General features: G+C 39.9%; 2 protein-coding genes and 1 non-coding gene across 5 annotated transcripts in view; 1 reads left to right on the top strand and 2 right to left on the bottom strand.

The window, feature by feature from the left end:
• ATP6V0A2 (ATPase H+ transporting V0 subunit a2) overlaps positions 1-20,283 on the bottom strand; it is a 45,039-nt gene extending 24,756 nt beyond the window's left edge. Inside the window, exons 1-9 of one of the 2 annotated variants that reach the window (XM_074205419.1) lie at positions 20,168-20,283; positions 19,631-19,727; positions 16,611-16,689; positions 15,526-15,623; positions 9,247-9,384; positions 7,835-7,923; positions 6,728-6,854; positions 3,708-3,790; positions 1,161-1,254 (exon numbers count right to left, since the gene is read on the bottom strand). In XM_074205419.1, coding sequence (XP_074061520.1) covers positions 1,161-1,254; positions 3,708-3,790; positions 6,728-6,854; positions 7,835-7,923; positions 9,247-9,384; positions 15,526-15,623; positions 16,611-16,689; positions 19,631-19,720 — 798 coding nt within the window. In that variant the 5' untranslated portion in view covers positions 19,721-19,727; positions 20,168-20,283. Of the gene's footprint in view, positions 1-1,160; positions 1,255-3,707; positions 3,791-6,727; positions 6,855-7,834; positions 7,924-9,246; positions 9,385-15,525; positions 15,624-16,610; positions 16,690-19,630; positions 19,820-20,167 lie in introns of those variants that run through there. The other variant, XM_074205418.1, reaches the window with a different exon arrangement.
• Positions 20,284-21,124: 841 nt separating this feature from the next.
• On the top strand, positions 21,125-21,198 carry TRNAI-AAU (transfer RNA isoleucine (anticodon AAU)). Its single transcript has one exon. It is a non-coding gene; the product is annotated as a tRNA-Ile (tRNA).
• A 3,355-nt stretch (positions 21,199-24,553) lies between these two features.
• Positions 24,554-26,313, bottom strand: part of TCTN2 (tectonic family member 2) — a 39,785-nt gene continuing 38,025 nt past the window's right edge. Inside the window, exon 18 of one of the 2 annotated variants that reach the window (XM_074205420.1) lies at positions 24,554-26,036. In XM_074205420.1, the coding sequence (XP_074061521.1) occupies positions 25,939-26,036 (98 nt within the window). In that variant the 3' untranslated portion in view covers positions 24,554-25,938. The remainder of the gene's footprint in view (positions 26,037-26,313) is intronic. The other variant, XM_074205421.1, reaches the window with a different exon arrangement.

A 26,313-nucleotide genomic window follows, 5' to 3' on the forward strand; every position in this document is an offset into this window, starting at 1 on the left:
TCATGTCAATACATACAAACTGGTTTCTCACAAAATACACACCAATGTACCAAGGAAAGTAGAATTGCCTATCATTGGAAATATGCTTTAGTTAAACATCATAATGTTACCTGAAAAAGTGACATTAAAAATATTCCTTACTACACATGTGCCTGTCTATTTTTCCCACCCCAAATCTGAGCTCTGTCAAAGATCCCATTTTTAGAACTCCTATCACTCATTTTTCAGGTTCCTTAATGACATGAAAGGGAAAAAGAAAAACAGCAGGCACTTCTCCCCACATCATAATCATTATATTGTCTATCTCCTCACCAACTATTTCAGTATCAACAAAAGAATCAAGCTATTTGAAATGTAAATCAAAACAATACTGAGATTTCAGTACATAGGGCAATAACAATAGTCAATTGTGCATTAATAACTGGTGGAGCTAGCAAATGATTCAACCATTCTGGAAAGCAATTTGAAATTATGAGAAGAAAGTGATGGTACTGTCTGTACCCTCTATCTCAGAAATTTCAACCAAGTGAAATATATTCCAAGGAGTTCAAGAATAAAAATAAAAGCCCTATATGCTATAGAATATTTCAAGCAACACTTTTTGTGATAGTATAGACTGGAAGCAAAGCAGATGCCTATCAACTAAGGAAGAGTTAAACAAATTATTGCATGTGAATATAATGGAATATTTTATATACATATATATGATTAATTACTAATATGATTACAGAGAAGCAAAAAACAAGTTATACAAGGTAATGCAAAGTGAAGGATACACAATGACTATAACAAAGTATATGGCAAGAACTACCAGAAAACTATCCAAACTGAATACTGTGAAAGAAGTGACATCAACTACCTCCCTTAGCCACCTCCCAGACAGAGGGATCACAGTCCATGCTCCTGAGCAAGGGCTGGCTTTTGTCTTTCTTTAGATTCCCAGTGCTGAACACAGAGCCTGCCACATAGTAATAAATGCTTACTGACTTGTTGCCTTGACCATGGCTATGAAACATTAATATCAGATTTTTCTGATGTGTAACCAATCTGTTAGCTAGTTTTGCTAAAATATTTTTCTATTTTTTCTTTAAAACAAGAAGTGAATTCTGTTATGATCTACAGTCCATGGAAGAGAATATAACCCGTTATGTCTTACTCACAGTATAAAGATCCTGTATTCGTGTATTTAGCCCCTCCTGAACTTCTTTTCGCTCTTCCACAGTACTGGGGTATGGGTAAACATGGCAGTGATAACTAGGAAACACAATTAAAACACATTTTGCACTTACTAGAAGAACTATCATCTAAAACTAAGAGTAATCTCCCTTTACTACCCAGAGACAGGTCTTTTAAAAAATAACTGAGGTGGTACCTGAAGGAGGAGGAGATGGGGGCATTCTTCAACTCTCAATGGATAAATGGACAGAGCACTTCTTAAGCACCTACTATATGCAAAGCACTGTACTAAACGCTGGCAATACCAATACAAACTAGAAGGAAGACAGTCCCTACCCTCCCTGTCTTCTCAGTCTAAATTCCCATTATTGATATCGGTGATTTCAAATTGTGTCAAATAGCGTCAAGCTGTCATAGATTATAGGTGTCCACTAGGAGATATATATTCCCAGAGTGCAAAGACAGAAAGAAATGTCTCACAGAAACAAAAATATTTAAAACATCACTTTTTGTAGTAACAAAGAACTAGAAACAAAGTGGATACCCAGTCTTTGAGCAATACTGAACAGACTTGTGATCTGTAAAGATAATAGGAATACTAGTGCACTGTTAAAAAACAAAAGCAAAACAAAAAACTTCCCCCTTCCCCCCAACTCACACTACTAATACAATAATTTCAGAGAAACCCAAGATTTGTATGAACTGATACAATGTTAAGAGTAACAAAACTAGGCGGACAATGTGTACAATGACCACAATCATATAATATAAAAGAGCATAATACTGGAAGGCTTCAGAACTCTCATTGAAGAAATGACCAACTGTGGTGACTATGGAGGACTTCGAGAGTAAATAAGTGAACCTACTATCTCTTGGGAGAGAATCATTCCAGTGTGGAATGAGGCACACAACAAGTTCATTCAGGGTCAAGTATTAATTTATTTTGCTGAATTTTATTTATTTGTTACTGGGGGAGGGGTGGAAGAAAGAAAAGAGATCGTTCAAAAGTAACAATTACATTACAAAAATAACACCGATAAAAAGCTTTTTGTTAAAGAAGGTGCCAACAATAAAAACAAACAAGACTGCTACCATAGGAATCAAGATCACTAAAGAACAACACTGAACACTATGCAATGTAAATGATTTGAGTTTGTAGCTCTCTTCCTCTCTTCATTGCAGAACATTCTCAATGTGTGATATGTTGGGTTTTATTTAATTATTCTATTGCTTCTCCTCCTCTCTTAAAATCTATGCAACAAAACATGTCTCAGAATGGGGGTTAGGGAAAGGAATATATTTGGAAATGAATGTGACAAGATAAACAGACGCACTACCTTGAAGGAAAATGAAAGCTAAAGTACTTAATTTGGGAAGTTCATACTGAAATTCCTCCTCCCTTTGATCACTATTCAGTCTCTTCCTGGGGACACCATACTTCACTATCTGCCAGAGCCACACATCTAAAAAGAAGCCAAGGGCAGCCAGGTGGCAGAGTGGATAGAACACCAGTTCCAGAATCAGGAAAAGTTGAGTTCAAATCCGGCCTCAGACACTTAGCTCTATGACCCTGGGCAAGTCCCTTAATCCCCAATTGTCTCCAAAAAAATTAAAAAAAAAATTAAAAAGTACCCTGAAGCCCCAGGAAACACCATTATCAATTTTCTAGATTTTTAATATTTTAATAATTTTTAATTGCCATATGAGTCTCACTGAGATTCATAAAACTGAATTTCAAAATTGGAAAAGCATTTGGAGATCTATAGCAATGCCTTTAATTTGGAAAGAACCTGAAAAGTTCAAGTCCTTTTACAGGGATACCAAAAACAGTATTCTAATGGAGGCTCTTCAACTCCAAAGAAGATCCTGAGGCCCAAAGAGGACAAAGACAAAACTAAAACCTAGAACTTTTGATCCTATGCTCTGGCTCTAGCTGTTCTCCTCAAGGTCTAGTCAGGCTGTCCAGAGTCTGCCCAGATGTCACCTGAGGACTCCTATGAAATAGTTGGCTGCCCACTGCAACAAGAGAACTGAGGGTACCCAGCTACATGGGGGTTGAGGATTTGGTTAGGTTCTCTAAGAATACTTCCACTTCCTTTTATCAACAAAGGTTTAGAGAAAGTTCTTGGCAAAATACTAAAACATCTGTCTAAAAGCAACAAATAAATAGTATTTGGGTAAGTGGTACAGCCCAAATTTTATCATTTCTGTCCTATAATAATCTTAAATCTCCATTTTTCTAGAAAAAGATCAGCTTTGTTACAAAGTTGATATAGAACCTACTTTTAAATTATTCAATATTATCTAAGAAATATAAGTATATAAAATAACTTAAAATGAGATACTAAAGAATTCATTTTGTTAAAGTTAAAATGTTGAAAAAGATCATGTGACAAAACCATAATGATTTATTCTACACAAAGACCCGTGATAGTACTCTTTCAAGGAAAAGAAGAACATTTTATAAAGAACTGGTGAATATTAACTGAATGCAGAATAATATGCAATGTAAAAAAAACTATTTTTCTTACCAATCACATATCTTCTTAACTTTCTGGCCAATCTGATCACCCCAAAAGGATATTAAAAACACATACCATTTTGTGACATCTCCCTAAAAAGAAAAAGGTCACAATTATTCCTTCTTTTACCATAACCTCTCAAGTATCTTGTTCAAACACTACAACATTCTCATAACTATCATCAGAAATAAGTTTTGAAAGAAAAGGTCTTTGACCAACAGAAGAGGGGAAAATGGTTCTGTTCTTAGGGTTTTAAAGGGGGAAAAGGAGGAAGAATAAAAAGATTATATTTGTGGGTCTTTTTATGTGTCTTTCAATAAAATTCTCTTCAGCTTTGAGGTCCTTCATAAACTAACCCCATGCTACCTTTTACTCTTCTTACACTTTACTCCCTTGCCTCTCCTCCCATAACACTGTCTTCCCTTGCTCCAACCCACTCCATCCCTCCATTTTTTTTTAGGTTTTTACAAGGCAAATGGGGTTAAGTGACTTGCCCAAGGCCACACAGCTAGGTAATTATAAAGTATCTGAGACTAGATTTGAACCCGGGTACATCTGACTTCAGGGCCAGTGCTTTATCCACTGCGCCACCTAGCTGGCCCTCCTCCAAGCATTTTCACTGGTCATGCTGTCTGCCTAAAATTGTCTGTCTCTCCTCATTTCTCTTTCCTGAATTTTCTGGTTCCTAATATCCTACCTACTCTAAGAAGTTTTTACCAATCTTCCTTAAAGCTAACATCTCCTCTCCACTGATTTCTTCTTGTTCAGTCATGTCAGTTGTGCCTAAGTCTTTGTGATCCTTTTGGAGTCTTCTCAAGCAAAGGCACTGGAGTGTTTTACCAATTCCAACTCCATTCTCTGTTAATTATCTCCATTTTATTTTGTATATATCTTATCTATAAATAGTACTTTGCAGGCTCTCGTTCCCATTACAAGGACTATTTTTGGACTTGCTTTGTATTCTAAGTCCTTTACATGGCACAGAGGAGGCATAAATATATATATATATATATATATAATATATTAATACACACACACACACACACTGAGGATTTGTGTTACTTAACTACATTTATTTATAACAGGAATGGGCTTTTTGTTCTCTTCCTTTCTCTAAGTTTTAAACTGGAGATAGAGGGAAGTTGAGGGAGAGAGGAGTAAGCATAATGATATCAAAAAAGAAGGGTAAGTTAACTTTTTTTTTTTAGTTTTTTTTGCAAGGCAATGGGGTTAAGTGATTTGCCCAAGGCCACAGAACTAGGTAATTATTAAGTGTCTGAGGCCAGATTTGAACTCCTGACACCAGGGGTGATGCTCTATCCACTGTGCCACCTAGCTGCCCTAAGGTTACCTTTTTTTAAATACAAAGCACAAAGACACACAGACATGCAAGACAACATGTGAAATTATTTACTTTTCTTTAAAAAAAAGTAAGAGGTATGCTCCTAAAAGAGAGCCCAAAAGAAAAACTTAAAGGAATATAGCCAAATTCCAAAACTCCCAAATCAAAGAGAAAATTCTAAAAGCTGCCAGAAATGAACAATTCAACTACCGAGGCTCCATAGTCAGGATTACACAGGATCTGGCAGCATCTACATTAAGGGCTCATAGGGATTGGAATATGATATTCCAGAAGGCAAAAGATCTTGGTTTACAGCCAAGAATCAACTACCCAGAAAAACTGAACATCCTCTTTCAGGAGAAAAGATGGACTTTCAATGAAACAGGGGACTTTCAAACTTTCCTATTCAAACAACAGAGCTGAACAGAAAGTTTGATCTCCAAGTAAAGGACTCTGGTGAACCATAGAAAGGATGGATGAGAAGGACTAACTATGACAAACTTAATGATATTGAACTATTTGTATTCCTGCATGGGAAGAAGATATTGATAACTCATATGAACTCTCATTTATAAGAGCTGTTAGAAGGAGCATATATAGACAGGGCATAGGAAGGAGCTGAATATAATGGTATAATATAGTAAAAAGATGGAGTCAATGGGCAATGGGGGAAAGTACTGGGAGGAAGGGGAAAGGAGAGGAAGAAGAAGCTAAAAAATTTCACATAAGAGTCAAGAAAAAGCTTTTTCAATGGAGTGGAACAGAGGAAGGTGAGGGGGAATGAGTGAGCCTTCATTCTCATCATAAATGGCTCAGAGAGGAAATAACATACACATTTAATAGGGTATAGAAATCTATCTTACCCTAGAGAAAAAGTGAGGAGAAAGGGATGGGATAAGGGGGAATGGGGGGGGGGGGAGTGGGGAATAAAGGATAGAAGAGAGAGAAGATCAAGGGAGAGGGTACTCAGATACAACACACTTTGGGACAGGGCCAGGATGAAAGGAGAGAGAGAGAATAGAATGAGAGTGGGGAGGAATAGAGTAGAAGGAAATAGTTAGTAATAGCAACTGTGGGAAAAATATTGAAGCAACTTCTCTGGTGGACTTATGATAAAGAAAGCAACCCCAGAGACAGAGCCACTGGAATCTAAACAGACTGAAGTATATAATTTTTTCTCTCTCTCACACTATTCTTGAGGTTTCTCATCTTCCTGGTGGGGGAGGAGGGTTTATGTTTATTCTTATAACAAAATTATTGTAATAATAGTAATAATAAATTAAAGTACATTTGCAAGAAATATAAATAAATAAATATATTTTTAAAAGCAAGAGGTATGAAATAGAAATTCAAGTTTTCATATGCAAATGTTTTAATGCTCTGCAGTGTAAAGGAAATGCTCTTTTTTGATGTTTAAGGTCAGAATAAAAATTTTTTTAAATCATAATAAAATAAGGTTAAATTAAATGGTCTCTAAGGACCTCGATCCTATGGACTCTTAGGCTGCACCTTGACAGATAAGAGGAGAGCAATAAACCAATAAGGGAGAGAGAGAGAAAGGCAAATAGAAGCAAATCTTCCATTTAGATCAAGTTCATCCAAGTCCCATCTCAAGAAATATGGCCATTTACATACTTACATCTGAAAACTACAAACATGAGAAATGACACCCACAACATTCACTCACTGTCTCAGGATCTTCAAGGCACTCATCTAGCTCTGCATAGGTTACAATGGTATACCCTTTACAGACTCTCCACAACATTTTTTCAAATGCTTCCACTTTTGTTTGGTGAATTAAACCAGACACAAATCTAGGAAATAATACAGAATAATTACTTAACAACTGAAATCAATAAACATTATCAAATGGTCATGGAATAATTAATGGCAATGTTCCTGAACTGTATAACATAATTTTGGTTCTGATTAAATGTTGTATACCTAACAGAACACATTTTTTCAAGAGAACTTTGAGGGTCATTCTTCACTAATGTTCTATTTCTGAACTTCATGTCTTGGTCAAAACTATCAAATACAGATTCAGTAATAGACTACATGTATTGGAATTACCAGATAAAATATTCATAAGATGGTTCACTGAATAAGAAAGCAATAAAAAAATATAGTAAAGAACAAAAATTATAAGAATTGCAAAACAAAATATGGAAGAAAAAATGAAGGATAATTTCTATTTCTAGATTCAAATTATACTATAATTATCAAAACTTAGATTAAAAAAGTAGGTTAAAAGGTCAGATTCTATTATCCATAACTAGAACCAAAAGTTTATTAAAAAAAAAAAAAACTAGTATCTGATGACTCCAATATCAAGAAAGGAATTAGTTATTTAATAAATAATGACAAAAAATGAATGACAGACAATATGATTTAAAAAAGGAATCAGAGCTGTAGCTCATAATATAAACCAAAATAAATTTTCACATAAGTCATGAACCCTTCCAAAAACAAGAAAATATTGGAATGTGATATGTCACAGCTGTAAGGAAGAGAAAAATTCTCAGTAACAGAACAAATAAAAGAAAATATAGTTGACAAACAGCATCTGAATGAAAATATGTAAGGAAACAGACCCCTTTGATTTACTTTATTAAATGGAAAAAAAAAGCAACAAAGGTCATTCAATACAATATATGAAATGAATGCCTAAAATATGCAATGTTTTCTCAAATATATTCATTTCATTTAATTAATCATAACTTTTAAATGAGATTTCATATAATCTAGCAAACATTTTAGTTTTCCAAGAAACCTGATCTCAAGTGCTACCTACCCCAGTTTTGCACCAAGTCTCTGCATGCAGTTGTAATCCAACAAAGAATCCTTTTCTAAAGAAGGAAATTCTTCATAACTGGGTTCAAACTACAAAGAGACAGATAAAAATAACATTTGCAAACATTTTAGTCAAGATTTTGGTAAAAAGTCGTAACAACAGTAATTTTTTTTTTTGGCAAGGCAATGGAGTTTAGTGACTTGCCCAAGGTCACACAGCTAGGTAATTATTAAGTGTCTGAGACCAGATTTGAACCCAGGTACTCCTGACTCCAGGGCCAGTGCTTTATCCGCTATGCCACCTAGCCACCCCTATGTCTCTGTATTTCTAACACCTGTTTCAGGGCCTGGTATACAGCAGGCATTTGAAATGCTCACCGACTGTCCCTGAGAAGTTATGTGATTTGCCCACATGCACATAGTCAGAAAGCTGTAATCAGGACTTGAAACCAGGATTAATACAGCTTCATTTCAAAGACTGCAAATACTCATATTTACATTAGCTCATTTAAGCTTCAAAACAAGCCTATGAGGCAGGTGTCTCAGGTATCATTATGCCCATTTTACAGAGGAAGGAACTGAGACTTGGAGCACTTGAAGTTTGTCCACTATGGTCACATCTGAAGTCTATTTGGACTTGGAGCTCAGTATCCTATGCATTATTACTTAGTTGCCTTACCATGAAAATTGTCTCATGTCAGGCCATCAAACAAGTTTTTAGGACATCACACATAACATTTTAAACACAGCTGCAAGCATCACAACCTATTTTTGTGGTGCACTTCAGCAAGTCTGCTGAAAAAATAAATAATTACCAATCTCTCATTTGTCAAGTTTCATTAGGTCAATGTAATGAAAAGATCAGATATCGACTGTCATAACAACTTAGCTACAATTTTTATCCAAAGAGATCAAACTAATCTTCAATGAAAACTAAATTAGTTTAGAATACATGAATCCCTTAATCAAGGGATTTGCTTCATGGAGCATGTTATAAGCAAATAAACAAGATAAATTTTTTAGTATGAAATGGATTCAGCATGGTGTTCATCTTAGGAAAAATTTTGAGAAGAAAAGATTAAATATCTAACGTATCACTTTTTCTGACATCTAGAAACATATTTCCTCAAATGATATTTTGTTCCTTCTTTACATTTACTAAATACATATTGAAAAACTGAATAAATCCCAACATCTTAATAACAATCTTAGCCAGTGACTACTCATCTCTTGCAAAATCTTAAGTTTTCATATTCTGAATTTGTCCTCTAATATATGATACATTCAGTAGAACCTATAATTGGTGTTGAATGTAAGCTCCTTGGGGGCAGGCAGAGACTACTTTCTTATTTTCTTTGAAACCCCATCACCTGACCCACAGGCAATTAATACGCGTTGAATTAAATTCAGTACCTCTACATTTCTTTTAACAAAGGTTTTGGTCACTCTTAACATGTGTGTATATTCAATCAGCTCAAGCAAGTTTTTCCTCAGTTTTTCTTTATTCTTGGTGACTTCTCTCAGTTCAACCTCAAGTTTCTGTAATTGTTCCTAGAAATAAAGACGAAAATTAATTTGGTTTTTTAAAATAGCACAGATCTGATCATGGTACTCCCTACCACCTCCTACCCTCTAGGTTCTACCTTTCCAATCTTCTACTCCCCTCTGGACTTAGCAGAGCTGGTACATAAAGGTGTTTAATAAGTATTTGTTGACTGACATCCTGAGAAATACTTTAGAGTCAATATTTAATCCCTATTCAGTTAACTAATGAAATTACTTTTTAACTCTCATGAAATCAGCTCAGTGAACTAAACTTCCAAGCATCCAAATTCTACTACAAAGAACACAACTACAATGAGTTGATCACATTATTCGAATGCCAAAAGTACACTTGCCAAAGAGACTATTTGATGGAGAACTCAGACAGTATGAGTGCTCTCAGAAAGGGTCAGAAGAAGCAATACAAGGATACTCAAAAGATTGCTCTTAAGAACTTGATTGTACAGTACAGTATGGGAGACCCTGCACAGGACTGCCCAGCACGGTATGCCCTCATCAGAGAGGGAGCTGTGTTCTGAAGCAAGGTAGAATTGTATAAGTTCAAAGGAAACAAGATATGCACAGGTTCAGAGAATCCAACCCAAGTGTTCACACAGACTATTTGTGCCTGACCTGTGGTAGAGCACTCTGAGCTTGTAGTTGGACCCATTGTAACTTGTCTCTAACACAATGATGTCATTTTGGTCTTCTTCGAGAAAGACAACTTAGATAACAAACTGTGCCCTGATCTCGAACTTTCTAATCATTTGTAGGTTTTTCCTCTACCGCTCCAAATTATCAAACTTAGGACAACTTCCCTTCCTCTTTCAATTCTTCACTTTTTCCTTCCATTTCAAATATAGAAAAAAATAAAGACAATCTATTTATATTTCTCAGCCTATAGCTAACAATGGTTCTACACTTTTGATTAAAAAACTTCACCAGGAAAACTACAAATTTGGAAACACAAGTTTCTTTCTGTCACTAATCAGAAATATAGTAAAAATTCTTTGAAAATGTTTAAGCATTAAATTCTAGAAGAACACTGCAAAACAAAATTCTGAATTTATTTCATATTCCTTTTGATACAAACATCCCCAGGAAGTCTCCATAAACAGTAATCAACATTCAATTATCACTAACATCACAGTCAGCCTATCCATTAAGTGTGGTCAAGATACTTTTCCACAAACTTCATCCAAAAGAATGAAACTGTTCATACCCTTTGATCTAGCAATGCACTAGGTCTGTATCCCAAAGAGATCACAAAAAAGGATAAAAAAAAAAAATCACCTGGTACAAAAATATAGCAGTTCTTTTTGTAGTGGCAGAGAATTGGAAATTGAGGAGTACTCATCAATTGAGGAATGACCAAACAAATTGTGGTATATGAATGTGATGGAATTGTTCTGTAAGAAATCATGAGGGACAGGATTTCAGAATAGCCTGGAAAGACTTGCATGAACTGATGCTGAGTGAAGTGAGCAGAACCAGAATAACATTGTACATACTAACAGCAAAATTGTGCAATCATCAATCTATGATGGACTTGCTCATATGAGCAGTACAATAATCAAAAAACTTCTAAAGGACTTGTGATGGAAAATACCATTTACTTCCAGAGAAAGTCTAAATGTAGACCAAAGTTCACTAATTTCAATTTTTAAAATTTGCTTTATGTACTTAGGGATTTTTTTCTCTCATGGTTTTCCCCCTTTTTGATTTCATTCTTCTTTCACAACATGATTAATATGGATATATGTTTATCAGTTATACATATATAACCTATATTAGATTGCTGTCAGAGGGGAGAGGGAGAAAAATATGAAACTCAAAAACCTACAACAAATTATTACTGAAAACTATCTTTGCATGTAATTGGAAAAATAATTTTTTTAAAAATACTCTTCTACATAATGATATTATCCATAAGTCACAGAACCACAGTTCTACGGCTTGAGGAAGCTCTGAGGTCAGCTAGTCCCACACTCTCATTTTAAAGATGTGGAGATAGACACTGGAAATAAAGTGACTTGTTCAAGGTCAAACAGGTATAGTCAGTATCAGAGGCAGGTATCTGGCTTCAGAGTCAGGTCGGTCACAGACTCTTTCCATTACCCTCTGCTTCCTGACCCTCCTCATGCACACATACTCATGGAAGCTCATGAGTTTCTGTAGTCATGATTAAAAGAGAGCAGTTCAAGAAGTTTCAATGATGGTAGCTGCTCCCCAAGCAGATAAAGAACTAAAATTTAATTCCCAATCTAATGAACTCTAAAGTGATTAGAGCACAAACACAAGAGCTAACAATGCGATGCTGAATAAAGACCCACATCAGTCTTTTCTTCAAATTTAATTCCCAAGGCACTGAACTCAAGGACAGTGAATTCTCTGGAATTTCAACCTATAATCATTTATCCTCCTCATGCCGGGCTCTAGCAAACTACTGTGATTTCTAAAGCACTTGAAGAAATAAGAGCCAAAGAGACCCTGGGGATGTTTATCTGGTCCCATGCTTGGAGGTGAAGTTCTTTCCCCTAACCTCAGGGGTTCCCTGGCCCTAAGTCAGGGAACCTTCTTCCAGGAGCTGGCTCCCTCATGTCTCCCCTCTGAGGTTACCTGCCAGGTACTTAGTAGTTAAAATGGATGTCTAAATGGACAGAAGTCCATGTTTCCTCCAAGTTCCCCAAGGGCAGATGATGTTTCTTTAAAATCTCTGCACTTAGCTCATTGGTGTTACAGTCAGTTCTTCATAAATGCTTCACTCCGCCTCAAGTGCACTAATAGAGGAATACTGTGGTGTGGATGATCCAAGATGAATTCCCCTAGGATCATGTCAATGGTAAAATCTGTAGTTGCTAAGTGGGAAAACTAGTTGAACTACAAGGAGCTCAGCAATATATCAGGATACACCTGGTTTGACCAGGTGGGATTTATACCAGGAATGCAGGGCTGGTTCAATATTAGGAAAACTCTCAGCATAACTGACCGTATCAATAAGAAAATTGCCAGAAATCCTATGATTATCTCAACAGAGGGAAAAAACCTTTGACGAAATACAGCACCATTCCTATTAAAAATACTAGTAAACAAAGGAATAAATGAAACTTTCCTAAAAATGATAACATATGAACTACTTAAAATCATCAGCAAGCATTATCTGCATTGGGGACCTAGTCACCTTCCCAAACAAATCATGGGGGAAGCAAGGATCAAGTTCTGCTAAGTCTGGGCCCCTCCTCTGCTCTGACCAGCAGTTTCTAACCATCCCAAGTCCCCCTGTTCCTGGGCAGAGCTAGCTCCACCAACATTGTTTCAACTTTTCTCTGTAATCCTTCTCTTCCTACAGCTCTAACTTTGCCCTCTTTTTGCTACCCTACAGGTGACCCCAGCTCAGGGCCAGGTCAGCAGCCTGCCTCTGTTGGCAAGAGATATTTTTCAGGAAAATGCCATTATAATGAACCAAACTGCTGCTCCCCTTTGATGGCTATGCCCCACACTTTACATCTGTTTCACTGACAACATGGTTAAAATAGTAAACAACTGAAGACCTGATATTCCCTACCTAGTCACCCCACCTGAATATGCATAACCCCTAGAACTCCCCTCTCTGAACATCCCTGCCTGAAAAGGCAGAGCACTGTTCCAAAGTATAATTCCTTGAACTTGAATGAAAGCTCAGTTCCTTTACTGATCAACTAGTTGGCCTGAGTTTTTGTACAGGTTGGCAAAAGGACATCCACTTTATCCAATGAATCCCACAGATCTCATTTGCCCAGTCCCTAGCACACCAGAGACTGAACTTCTCAGTTTATTATCCAAATCCAACTACAAATGTTAGCAATAGCAATGATGCCCACTAATAACCAATGTTGTACTAGAAATGCTAGCATTAGCAAGAAAAGAAGAAAAAGAAATTGAAGGAATTAAAACAGGCAATGAGGAAATAAAACTATTGACTCTATGTATATGATATGAAGGTATACTTAGAGAATGCCAGAGAATCAACTACAAAACTAGTTGAAATAACGAACTTTAGCGAAGTTACAAAATATGAAAGAAACCCAAATAAATCATCAGAATTTCCACATAATCCATATATTCCAAAAGCAAGGAATAGAAAGAGAAATTCCATTTAAAATAACTACAGATAATAGAAAATACTTGGGAGTCCACCTGCCAAGACAAACATAAGGATTATATGAACCCAATCACAAAACGCTTTGCACAAATAGATCAGATATAAATTGGAAAAATCTTGTTCATGAGTAAACTGAGCCAATATAATAAAAATAACACTTCTACTTAAATTAATTTACTTACTCAAGGCCAAACCAATCAAACTCTCAAATTAGTTTATAGAACCAAGAAAAAAAAGGTCAAGAACATCAAGGGAATTATCAAAAAAAAAGTGAAGGAAGGTGATCTAGATGTACTAGGAAACTGTATTACAAAGTGGTAATCATGAAAACAACATAAGACTAAGAAATAGAGTGGGGGAAGTGGACTAGATTAAGCACAGGATACACAGTAGTAAATTAACATAGTAATACATTGTTAGATAAATCCAAAGATCCAGGCTTTTGAAACAAGAACTCACTATCTGACAAAAAATGCTGGGAGAACTGGAAAAAAATTTGGCAGAAACTAAGGCAAAGACAAACATCTCACACCATATATCAAGATAAGGTCAAAATGGCTATGTGATTTAGACATAAGCAAATTAGGAGAGCATGGAATAGTTTACCTGTCAGACCCCTGGATAAGGGAAGATTTTAGGATCAAAAAGAGATTAGAGACATGAGACATAAAATGGATAATTTTGATTATATTAAATTAAAAAGGTTTTGCACAAACAAAAGCAATGCAGCCAAGATTAGAAGGAAAGCAGAAATTGGGGGGGAAACTTTTTTTTATAGCAAGTGTCTCTGATAAAGGCCTTATTTCTCAAATATGTAGCAAACTGAGTCAAATATATAAAACAATAAGTCATTCCCCAATTGATAAATTGTCAACAAATAGAAACAGGTAACTTTCAGATGAAGACATCAAAACTATCTATAGTCATAGAAAAAATGCTCTAAATCACCATTGATTTAGAGAAATGCAAATTAAAACAACTCTGAACTATCACCTATCTATCAGATTAACTAATATAACGGAAAAGGAAAATGATAATTGTTGTAAAGGCTATAAGAAAATTGGAACACTACTGCAATGTTGGAGGAGTAGTAAACCAGTTTCAGCCATTTTGGGGGAACTATGCCCAAAGAGCTATATATCCATGCATACCCTTTGATACCCAATACTACTATTAGGTCTGTTTTGCAAAAAGATTTTAAAAAGGAAAAGGAGATACATGTACAAAAATATTTATAGCACTTCTTTCAGTGGCTGCAAAAAATTGGACTTGAGGGGATCCCAATCAATTGAGGAATGGCTGAACAAGTATGATATAAAATTATAATGGAATATTATTGTGCTTTCAGAAAAACCTGAACTTATAAGAACTGATACAGAGTAAAGTGAATAAAATTGTATACAGTAACAGCAAAATGATCGATGATCAAATGTGAATGACTCAGCTAGTCTCAGCATGTATGCAATGTTCCAAGACAATTCCAAAGGACTTGGGAAGAAAAAATGCTATCCACCTTCAGAGAAAGAACTGATGGAAGTCTGAATGCAAACCAAGCATACTATTTTTCACTCTATTTTTTTCTTTGGGTCAGTATCTTCCTTAACAACATGACCAATATGGAAATATGTTTTGCATGACTGTACAATGAAATAATCTATATCAAACTGCTTGTGTTTCAAGGAAGGAGGAAGAAAAGTGGGGAAGAAAACTTTGAACTTAAAATTTTAAAAAATAAAATTTAAAAATTGATTTTTACATGTAGTTGGAAACAAAATAAAATATTATTCAAGAAACTATAAAAAGTAAAAAGAAAAAGAAGAAAAAGAAAAGCAGTTAAAGTATGCTTAGTGGAAGAGGAAAAACTGGCCTCTAATTAATATTTATCTTGGTCAATATACTATAGATAAAAACATACAAATGAATAAGAATTGACTGTAATAGTTTTCTAGTTAATTATGGAACGTGAAAAATTTAGAGTTAAATTCAGTAATCTCATTGGGAAAAATTACCTGCATTTCCAAAACTTGTTTAAAAGGTGGAGCAGGAGGACTGGTATCTCCATCAGGAAGAGGAATATCGGCTCTTTTAATTTCTTGCACTAAATATGCTGGAGAAATCCAAGGAATGGTATAAGACAAATTCATTATGTTTAAATTCACAAAATACAATAATGACATACTTAAGTGGTAAATCAGAACATTCTTACACCCAAACCTTTGTTGAGCCAAAAAAAAATCTAAATCCCCAAAGAATGAATATCTTTCAGAGTTCTGCCAGATAGCTTAATCCCATTTTTAAGTCCAGAAAATAAGCAATGAACCAGCATGCATTCAGTCACAGTGTGAGTCTGGATCAAATTAAATATCACATTTTCCATGGAAAGTTCCCTTTCTCTCCCTTTGTCTCTACCCCACCCCAGACTGTTTTGTATTTGTCTAAGCCACAAAATATAACACAGGATTCTGTACTGTTCTGTGTCTGTCACAGCCCTCTACTAGACTGTGAGCTTCATGAGGGCAGGCAACACTGAATCCCGCAGATCTCATTTGTCCAGTCCCTAGCACACCAGAGACTGAACTTCTCAGTTTATTAGTATGTCCCACGTATCAATAGAGCTCATTATAACTGTATAACATAATAGACAATATTGGTACAAACTACTATTAAATCATATATCCAAGTTCCCGTTAGCAGATTCTAAATACAAGTAGAAGGGACATGTGCCACCAGTTGCAACAACTTTAAGTGGTTTGTTTTAATGTTTTTCCGAGGGAAATATTTTGGAGGAAAGGCCTGGTCTGTGTGATTGCTGGAATGGGTCAAAATAAGAAGTACAAGTTATCACTGTAGATATCATGGAGTCTGGCTCCACGGATGAGAAGCTTCTTCCAGCAAAACTACCAGGAATTTTTCTAAACAAGAAATCAAAGGGTAATGAATATTCTTCCTGTTCAGAACACTCTCAATGATATCAGAATATCTTAAACGTGAATAAATGTAAATGACAGCAGACTCCCCAAAGCACTAATTCCCTCAGTCTCCCTCTCACCTCTGCCTTCATAAAAATCTGAAGTTAAATGAGATGAAAACTTACCCAATATTCGTTCTAGCTCTTCACATCGCTTCACCTCCCCAACAAATTTTCTCTGAAAGGCGCTTACATTTTGGTTGAGCTGGGGAGGAGGGGGGGAAAAACTGTCATTAACTGCCCAATTAAACTATTTACTATTTATACAGAAAGGAAACTCTCCTATTCCTCCAATGCTATAAGAAAATTAATAGCAGCCACTCACATGAATATAATAACTTAGGGTTTGGGAAGCAGTTCCTTACAAGTATCTTGTAAGGACAGGAGTGGAGAGTTTTAGAAAGGGCCAGTGTAGAAATCTGTCTAGCTTGCCTGTGCATATTTCTTTATGAGGTTTCCCCATGAATAAGGAGGGAGTGGGTGTAGGGATGGAAGAACTTAAGTACCTGTTATTTGAAAAAAAAAGTTATTAAAAAAAGAGTAAAAGGTAAAATGGGGTGAAATGATTAGAGGGCTTAGAGTCAAGAAGAATCCAACACCTAAAGCCCTTCCTCATATTTCACAGCTTTGTGGACAATCACAACTTCTCAGAATCTCAGTTTTCTCACCTATAAGATGAGGATAATAATATACACTGAACCTGCCTCTCAGGGTCATTGTAAGAATTGAATGGAAAGAGATAATGCAAAATGTTTTTAAAGTTTATAGAGCTATAAACTTTTTTTTGGATGATTTTATCAGGAATTTTGTGGGGAGACTGGAGTATGGAAAAATTCATCAGTTAGATCAATATAATGTGCAACTTCTCTGTAACTGTAATTTCATTACAAATGAGGATGCTGGACTTCAGGGACAAATTACTTAACCCATTCTGAACCTCATCTAGAATGCTAACAATCAGGTTTGCAAAAATACTTTATAAATAATACCTTATCTGATCTTCACAACAATCCTGAGAGGTAGAGGTTATTATTATGCTTATTTTGCAGATGAGGAAACTAAGGCGGGCAAAGGGTAAAAATGACTTTGCCCAGGGTTATGCAACTAATAACTAGCACATTTGAACATAGGGCTTTCCAACTACAAGACCAGTTCTCTATCCACTGCAACACCTAGCCCTTTAAAGTGAAGAAGCTGAACTAGAAGGTCTTTAAAGAAACTTTTACCTCCTAAAACTATTATTGGATAATCCTAAGTGAATTTTCCAGGATCACACCAAAAATTAAAGTTTGGCATCATGACTTCAATCAAAACTTTTTTATCTCCAAGACTGGCACTCTTCCCACTCTATCAATTACCCTGCCCTCTAACTACACAATGAGTACTCTGGTAGAGAGGATATCTTCAGAAAATGCTTCCAGGAACCAAAGTCCAAATGGAAAATAATCTTGATCCAAGGTCCTGTTTAATCAGTTTTAGGAGTAACTTTCAATTTCGTGTCAGTTGGGATTCTGACTTCACAACCATTTCTTAAAATTATATATGTCCATCTCTGAATTCCCAAGACAACTTATTCTTGCAAAAGCAAAAGGATAAGAGGTAGAGGAAATACAGTGCTGGTTATAAAGAATGCTCCTTTCAAACCTATACATCTTCAAATTATAACTTAAGTTGAAAGATTTAAACAAGAAAGTATCACTCCTATTTTATGGAAATCATAAAAAGGAATAATTGGTGAAAATATTCCAACACACTAGAGCTTGGTCATAGGATCAAAAATCTCAAGTTGGAGAGGTCCTCAGAGGTCACACAGAACTACTGTTAGCTCATCTCTTCAATTGACAATTTTAATTCTCAAAACCTAGTATCTTCAATAAAAGACAAATGGCCTATACAAAGAGCTCTGTATACAACTACGAACTTATTGAGAACCTATCATTAACCACAACTATTCTAACAGCAATACTGCTAAGTTTGTTTTCTAGGGCAACACTTTAAAAACATGAGCCTTTTTACAGTATTTACCCATTTCTATTCAGTCTGAGTTCATAAACAGAAATGATCTATGACCCCAAATTATATCATCTTGGGTTTAGCACTCAAGCTATTAATACTTTCAAAAGCTCTATCATTTTTACTACCAAAACTGGAGTAGCAGTCTTTTGAGAAATAAAATCCTAGTTCTAAAGAATATACAATAGTTGTCTCTCCTAGCCTCCACTTAGTATTTCATAAAATTTTAAATTACTTGGTAAAACAAAGCCTTCTAGGATTTATAAAATGTATAAAATCTTATAAATTCCACAAACATTTCTAAAATTCAAAAATATTCCATTGTGGGTGTCATTTTACTACCAAGAACTTAGGTGTAGAATAAGTGGCTTAAACTAAAACATTCTCCAACATCTGAACATACAATACTTCAAATCTTTATGCCACAATCAGTTTATTCAATTATCTAGGGCTATATTTTGGAGGCTACTGGTCCTCGTAGGATCACTAGGACACAGTATTATGAAAACAACTTCTTCCCCAAGGCCGCAGAGGTTGACTGATGACTCCCCTTCATAAAATGATCCAAACAGTCCCTAACTCCTTGAAATCAGAAAACCCGCGGTTGCTGGATAGTGCGAGTTTATAGAAGCATTAAGAGGAACCGGCCCAAAGTATCATTTAATCCAACCCGCCGAGCTGAGCTAGGAGACAAAAGGAAAACAGTGAGAAGCTGCAGCCCTGGTCCCGCCGACTCGCACAGAAGTCACTTTCCTTCCTCCGGGGAAACGCCGAGAACTTTACTTGGGCCAGAGCCACGGGGCCGCGGGGCTCGCGCTGGTACCCTCCAGGGCCAAGCACGGCGCAGCTGCCCGGCGGCTGTGGCTCGGCTGCGGGCAGGGAGGGCAGCGCGGGGGCACGGCCACATCCGCGGGCGAGGGAGCGGGCTGGAACGCCGGCCGCCGGCGCTGCCCGGCCCGGGCTTGGCCTCCGCTCCCCCGTGCCTCCACCTCGTCACTCGGCAACCGCGGACAGGGAGCTGCTCCCCGAAGGCGGACGCGAGGAAGGGCCGGCGGCTGCGGGCTGTCCGGCTCCGGGGGCGTCGGGCCCGCTCCCACCCCTCACCCCACGGCCCCCCGGCCCGCGGTACTCACATCCCGAAACTGGGCCAGGCCCTTCTCCCCCAGCGCGCTGAGACACTCGTAGGCCGTGCCGGACTGCAGGAAGAGCTGCGCCAGGCACATGGCCTCGCTGCGGAACAGGGACCCCATGGGCGGCCGGCCCGCGGCGCTCGCTCTCGGCCCGGCGCTCCTCCCGCGGCGGCCTCCCCGCGGCGGCCTCGCAGCATGGGCCCGCCCGCCCGCCTCCCCGCGGCTCCTCTGCGTCCCGCCCCGCCGCCGCCCGAGCCTCCGCCTCGGCCTCCTCCTCCGCCGCCGCCTCCTCCTCACTGTCCAGCCCAGCCCCCTCGCCCCGCGGCGACAGCCGGTTCCGCTTCCGGGTCCCCTAGGGGTCGGGCCGATGACGTCAAGCGGGCCCGCCCCCTTGCCCGCAGCAGGCGGGGTGAGGAGGAGCGCCTGGAGGCCGGAGCAAGCCGATAGGCCGGCGAGGAGGAGGCCCCGCCCCCCGCCGCCAATGGGCGGAGCTCCCCGGCCTCGGTCCCCAAGTCAGCCGGGACTCCCCGAGTTTCCCACCTAGCTCGCGGCGCCCAAGTTCAAGGGCACGAGCCCGGGCCTCTGCGCCGGAACGCTCTCGAGTTGTTCATGCTTGTGTCCTGTCCGAGGCCGTGGGTTCGAATCCACCCGGCGCGCATTTCGTAAGCGCCTACTGATGCTGGGGCGGGGAGGCAAGAGGCAAAAACAAATCGCCCCCCCGCTTCCGGGGAGCCGCCCCCCGGCTTCGGGGGAGCCGCCCCCCCGCTTCGGGGGAGCCGCCCCCCTTCCTGAAGGGCTTGTGAGTCAGTCCGTGTTGCAGGCTGACAGCCGCGGGCGCCTAATAAGTGCTTATGGACCGGGGAGTGGGGCGGGGCCTGCCCGCAGCCATCCTGGGGGCCCCCCACCCCGGCCCTGGGCTCACGCGCTTTGGGGAGAAACTAGCATCCCTCCCACCAGCACTTAGTAAGCGCTTGCTGGCTCCCGTGCCCCGGGTCCAGGGCGGGAATGCAGCCTGGTTGGAGGGGTTGAGCCCCTCCCTCCCAAGGCGTTGCTCCTGCCCTTGGGAGCTTGGGGGAGGGAGGGAGGGGGACCCCATTCATGCTTAGAGCCCTATTAAGCGCCTACTGTATACAGGGTAGTGGGGATGCCGAGACCGAAACAAAACCCTCGTCCTGCCCCGGGACGCCTGCAGTCCGGCTTCGGGGGGACAAGCAAGCATTAGGCGCCTCGGGGGCCCTCAGAGCGCTGACCCTCCGCGGCGAAGTTTAGAAGACACTTGGAAACTTTGGGGCCCTTTTTTGCCCCGATAAACAGTCGGCGATCACCGTGGGAGCCGGGCGCCCGGCAGGCGCGGCCGGGGGCGGGCCCCGGAAGCCGAGGCCGGCCCGGGCCCCCGGCCCAGCCCGGCCCCCGGCAGGCGGCGCCCAATGGGCTCCGGGCCTGCGCCGATGACAGCCGCGGCGGCTTAAAGGGCCCTCCGCGAGCCGCGTCCCTCAGGGCCGGTTAGCTCAGTTGGTTAGAGCGTGGTGCTAATAACGCCAAGGTCGCGGGTTCGATCCCCGTACGGGCCACTACCGTTTTAGTCGGGGGCCTCCGGGGAGGCGCCAAGGGGGTCCGTCTGCACCCGACCCGCGGTCTGCGGGGCCGGAGAGAGTGGGGCGCAGGGCGAGCTGGGGGGGCAGCGCTTCCGGGGCCCCCCCACGCGGGGGCGCCTCTTTATTGGGAAGGCACAGAAAACTCAGTGCCCTGAAGCTGGTGACCCACCGGAAGGGAGCGGGGTGCTGCGGGGGACGGGACCCGAATCCCTGCCAGCCCGGGCCACCTTCCACCTGGGCCAGTGACGTCCCCCCTCCGGGCCGCAGTTGCCCGAGTTGTGGGAATGTACAAGAGTGTAGCAAGTTGTAGCAAACTGTAGCAAGTTGTAGCCAATGGGCTTCGGAAAAGGGAAGAGGCAGTGTCGGGGAGGCTCAGGAAAGAGGAGCACTGATACATTGTTGGTGGAGCTGGCCAGCGGCCCAGGCCGGGCTAGCGGGAAGGGAAGAAGGGGACTAAGAATGGCGGGATTGGCCCAGGGGTCACTGGACCCCACCCCCCAGGTCAAAAAGAGAACAGGGGAGAGCAGCATTCATTTCCACAGCTGAATGTAATACAATATGAACTGGGTTCGGAGACGCTGACAATCAATTCCTTTAAGAGTTTGTATTTGGCAGTCGGGTAAGCCAGAAAATGGCCACGAAAATGTAAAAATAAAGTACAAGAAAAATGAACCTCAGCTGTCATAACAATAATAACCAAGCTTGATCCTAGGAGAAGACCTAACCAACAATGAATGAATGATTTTTTAAAAAGTATTATTTCAACACTTCCTAAGCTTCGGACACTGCCCCAACAGAGATACAAACACTGCCAATTATATAACATATATATTATATATTAAATTATAATAGTGTGAGGGGTAAAAATGATGACTTTTCAGAAACATAGTGCTAAATGAGTTAAGCCATAGGCCTCAGTTTCTATTTCTCAGGAATCAGGTGAGCATGAGAACCCAGATCTCCAGCTACAAAAATCAGGTCACCCTAACCTTATAAAATGTAAACAAAGACAGACAGACCCTCCGGGGAAAGCTTAGGTACACCTCCCTTCTCTTTGGACCATCAAGTTTGACCAAGACTTCACCTAGGTGGAAGGGGGTGGTCAGAGAGGAATGTCAATGGACTCTTCATGTTTCCCTTTCTTTGCCTAGGGCTATGGGAATAGAGCATTACATATACTATTGGACTGGCTGTATTTGCTTTTATTTTTATTTTTTGTTGCAAGAAATTTGGGAGGGAAGAAGTATATTTGAAAGTTGTCACTGAAGATAGTATTTTTAAAAGGGGGGAGGGAAGGGGAATAATAGGGTTGGAATCTCCAGGCTCTTTGGTCCCTTAACACAAAATACTAGTTATCTCAGCAGATACAGGTTAACAATATAGATTAATACAAGATAAATGATCTCCTCCACTATGAGATATAATTATCTGACAAAGACCTTCTATGAGAAGTGTTTTCCATTGCTCATTCCATGTACTATAATCAATTCAGTTCCCCATTCTCTAAATTGATGAATCACATGCAGGCTGCAATTTTTAAACATTCCCTCTTGAATTCATATTTAGCACTAGAATGCACTGCCCTCCCCCTCCTACACTCAGCCCCACTGCCCACCGTGCTCTGACCTCATTCAATTAAGACCACAGACCACAGAAGAGTCCAGAGGGCATCTCCCTAAGGCCCTACCCCCTCCCCCAATCTCTTTTAGGATAAACTGAGAATTAATGCTGCTGGAAATGACAAACTTGAAAGCAACGATTTTCAAATTATTCTCCTGTCATTTTCTCTGTGATTAGAATGGATCCTGTAAATTTCTCTCGGGTGATCAAGTCAACACACTTTTATTTAAGGACCTTTTACATTGTGCTAAGCAAGCATGGAAGAAAGGTATAAAGAAAAGCCTGTCCCTGTTAGCAGGGAGGAAGGGAAAGAAATAAGAGGAAAGGACAGAAGGGGAAAGGAAGAAAGGGAAGGAGAAAGGAAGGAAGGAAAGAAAGGAGGATGGAAGGAAAGAGAAGGAAGAAGACAGAAAGGGAGAGAAGACTCATCAAGCATTTGCCAATCTGCATCTCCATCCCACCTACTGTAAGCTCCTACTGTGTGCTTCTCAGGCTGATGAGTGTGAGTGCTGACTGGAAGCTGTGCTTCCCAAGACTCCACGCTTCCCTGATTCCATCAGGTTCTGAAAAGAGATGGCAGACCTGGTGAGACTGGACTTGTCTGGTTCATGTCTCTCCTTCAGAGGCTCTGGCTGGCTTGACTCCCCAGAAGCTCAGTCTAGTGGCAGGTGCTTGTCTGTGTGAGCCCCTTATTTTAAGGCAGGCGATACATAGAGATGATCACTTCAGGCAGCAAGCATTTATTAAGGCCTTCCTGTGTTCCCAGCAAGGGCTAGATGGTGGAGACACCAGTACTAAGGAGGAAACAATATCTCCTGCCAAAGTTCTGACCATGAAAGGGGGAAGACAAAACATGCGTATACAGAATCAACAGAAAGAGAACCACTGCAAAGGATGACCAGACAGCTAGGATGAGAGGACAGGAGAACAGGGAAAGGATTGATATCTAAGATGCTGCATTTTAGATGAGGAAGGGGACACCATGGGGCAGAATGAGGAACAAGGGGGAGACCAGGGCAATGGCTAGAGGGGAGATGGAGAGATGTATATGAAGAACAGAAAGTAAACCAGAACAGTGAGATGACAGAGGGAAATGAGAGTGATTTCTGGAGGAAACAGGTTAGGGTCAAATGGGAAAGGTTTCAAAGGCTAAACAGAGTTTCTATTTTATCTTTTTTATCTATCTGGGGGGGGGGGCAAGAGGGAGTCCCCAGGCAGTGGCAGTGCTAGGCCTATGCCTTAAGAACAGGACTCGGGTAGCAGCAGTCCAGAGGAGAAGAGAAGAGGTCATGACCTGAATGAAGAGAAAGTCAGATAAAAGAAATGCTACGGAAATAGGAAAAACAGGATTTGGCAACAGCGGATGGTTGTGTAGGGGAAGGGAGAGCCAGGAATCAAGGGGAAAGCCAACATTATAAACCTGAGAAGGCTGAAAGAATGTGGCTGTCATCAACAGAAAGGAGGACGTTTGGTGAGAAAAGATAATAAGGTCAGTTTAGGACATTGTGAGTTTGAGAAGTGTCCTAAACATCCACTTTGAAATACTGAATAGTAATTGGCTATTTGGAACTGCAACTCAAGGGAAAAGACTAGGGACAGATACATGCATTGGGAATGATCTGCATAGAGGTAATCACTGAACCATGATAGCTGTTGAGATCCCCAAGAGATATAGTAAATGGGTAAAAGGCTGTGTGTGATAAAAACACACTAAACAAGTTTCAGAGACTGGGTCTGAGCAACATAAAGTTTTTATTTACTCGATAGAGGGCACACTCAAGTCAGAGAGCCACAATGAAAGCACAACCAATTTGGTTTATATAATTTCTAACTGCAGTTCCCTCCCCCCAACCCTCTTCCCCTTCAGCCCAAAGGCTGAGTTGGGGTGGGGTACATTCTATTCACAGAAATCTACCCTAGCAACAGATGCAAAGAAAGTAATGTAATATTTTCAAACTATGTCTCTCACAGGATGGTGGGATGATCAGGTCCTGATGAACTCGTATAACTTATTTTGACTAGGAATAGTAATAACAAAGTTCTCATGGTCATGATGTTGTACCAGTTTTATTGCAAAAGCAGGATGTCCTTAGAATGCAAGGTTTTTCTTGACATAAACTCTTCTTTAACCCTGAGAGGTCCTCACTAGAAATTTTCCACACATAGGCCAAAATTTGGATCCAGGAGACCTGGGATCCAATCCAATAAAAATACTTACTAGCCTTGTGATAAAGGGAAAGAGACTTGACCTCTCTGACCATTGTCATATTTAGACATGATAATATATGATATGTGACATCATAAAATAATATAATGTAACATGAAATATAATAAAATATTTGTACTGCCTGCCTTATAGAATCAATAAAAAGCATTTAGCAAATCTTAAAATATTGAATAAATGTCAGCTATTTTTGCAATATAAACAGGACATCAATAAGGAGAAAAGAATTTCTTAAAAAGAAAATAAATTTATTCATACTATACAAAATCTGTTTAAAGTAAACATTGCCTAAGAAAGTGATGTACATCTAATTGTATTTTTGGAAGGAAAAAAACAACAGTTCTCACTTACTTAAAACAAGAGGTCCTTTAAGGAGATGACCATAAGCAGAATGTTTATAGTTTATGAATACATATTTAACTCTTTAAATAACAGATTTTTTTTTGCATTTTATTTTAGGGGTTTCTGCTAATAACCAACTAACTGTGTGGCCTTGGGCAAGTCACTGTAAGGATGCCAAAGTTTCCACCAATGACAGCTCTGCTAATTTCAGCCCTTCCAGGAGGGGCTGGGATTTTCCTCGTGTGAGTATCACTTCCACTGGGGAAGCCCAAGACCCCTCTCAAAGACAGGCCCTACTTAGAAGAGTCTTCAAGAGCTACTACAGCTGAAAATAAACTCAACTGGCTGGTAGCCAGATTTTGGAGCAAATGACATTTAGAAACCAACTAATATCACCTTTTTTTTTACAGAAGTAAATAGGATAAGTGTCACTAAGTGATGTTTTCCTCTGAGGCCCCAACTCCTGATCACAGGGACTGTCGATGTTCTCTGAAGACTCCCTGAAGTTAGATGAAGAAAAACTCCCAAATTCAGATGATTTGGATCAATGGGCTACTGAGGAACAAGATCAATGTGAAGACAAAGGCCAGCAACAAGGCTTTGGCCAAGGAGGAGTAGAGAGCCTCTCCTGGAAGAAAACATACATTAGCAATACTCAGGGGCTCGGGCTCTGGGGACTTTAGTCAGAGCTTAATTGATAAGAAGAGGCTGTCCAAAAAGGACTCAATAATAAACACAAATGTAAACAAATGAAGAGAATAAGGTAAAGCAATCAACACTCAGCCAACCCCTTGCAATCTGGGGTTAGCCAACTGAGCCTCCATGAGCTCTCTCTTTATCTCTCTTTATCTGGGCAGCATATCTTGAGTTAATACAAGCACAAAGAGGCAAAAGGTTTAAATACG

Source organism: Macrotis lagotis, chromosome X (genome assembly GCF_037893015.1).
Source record: "Macrotis lagotis isolate mMagLag1 chromosome X, bilby.v1.9.chrom.fasta, whole genome shotgun sequence".
NCBI classification, from domain to species: Eukaryota; Metazoa; Chordata; class Mammalia; order Peramelemorphia; family Peramelidae; genus Macrotis; species Macrotis lagotis.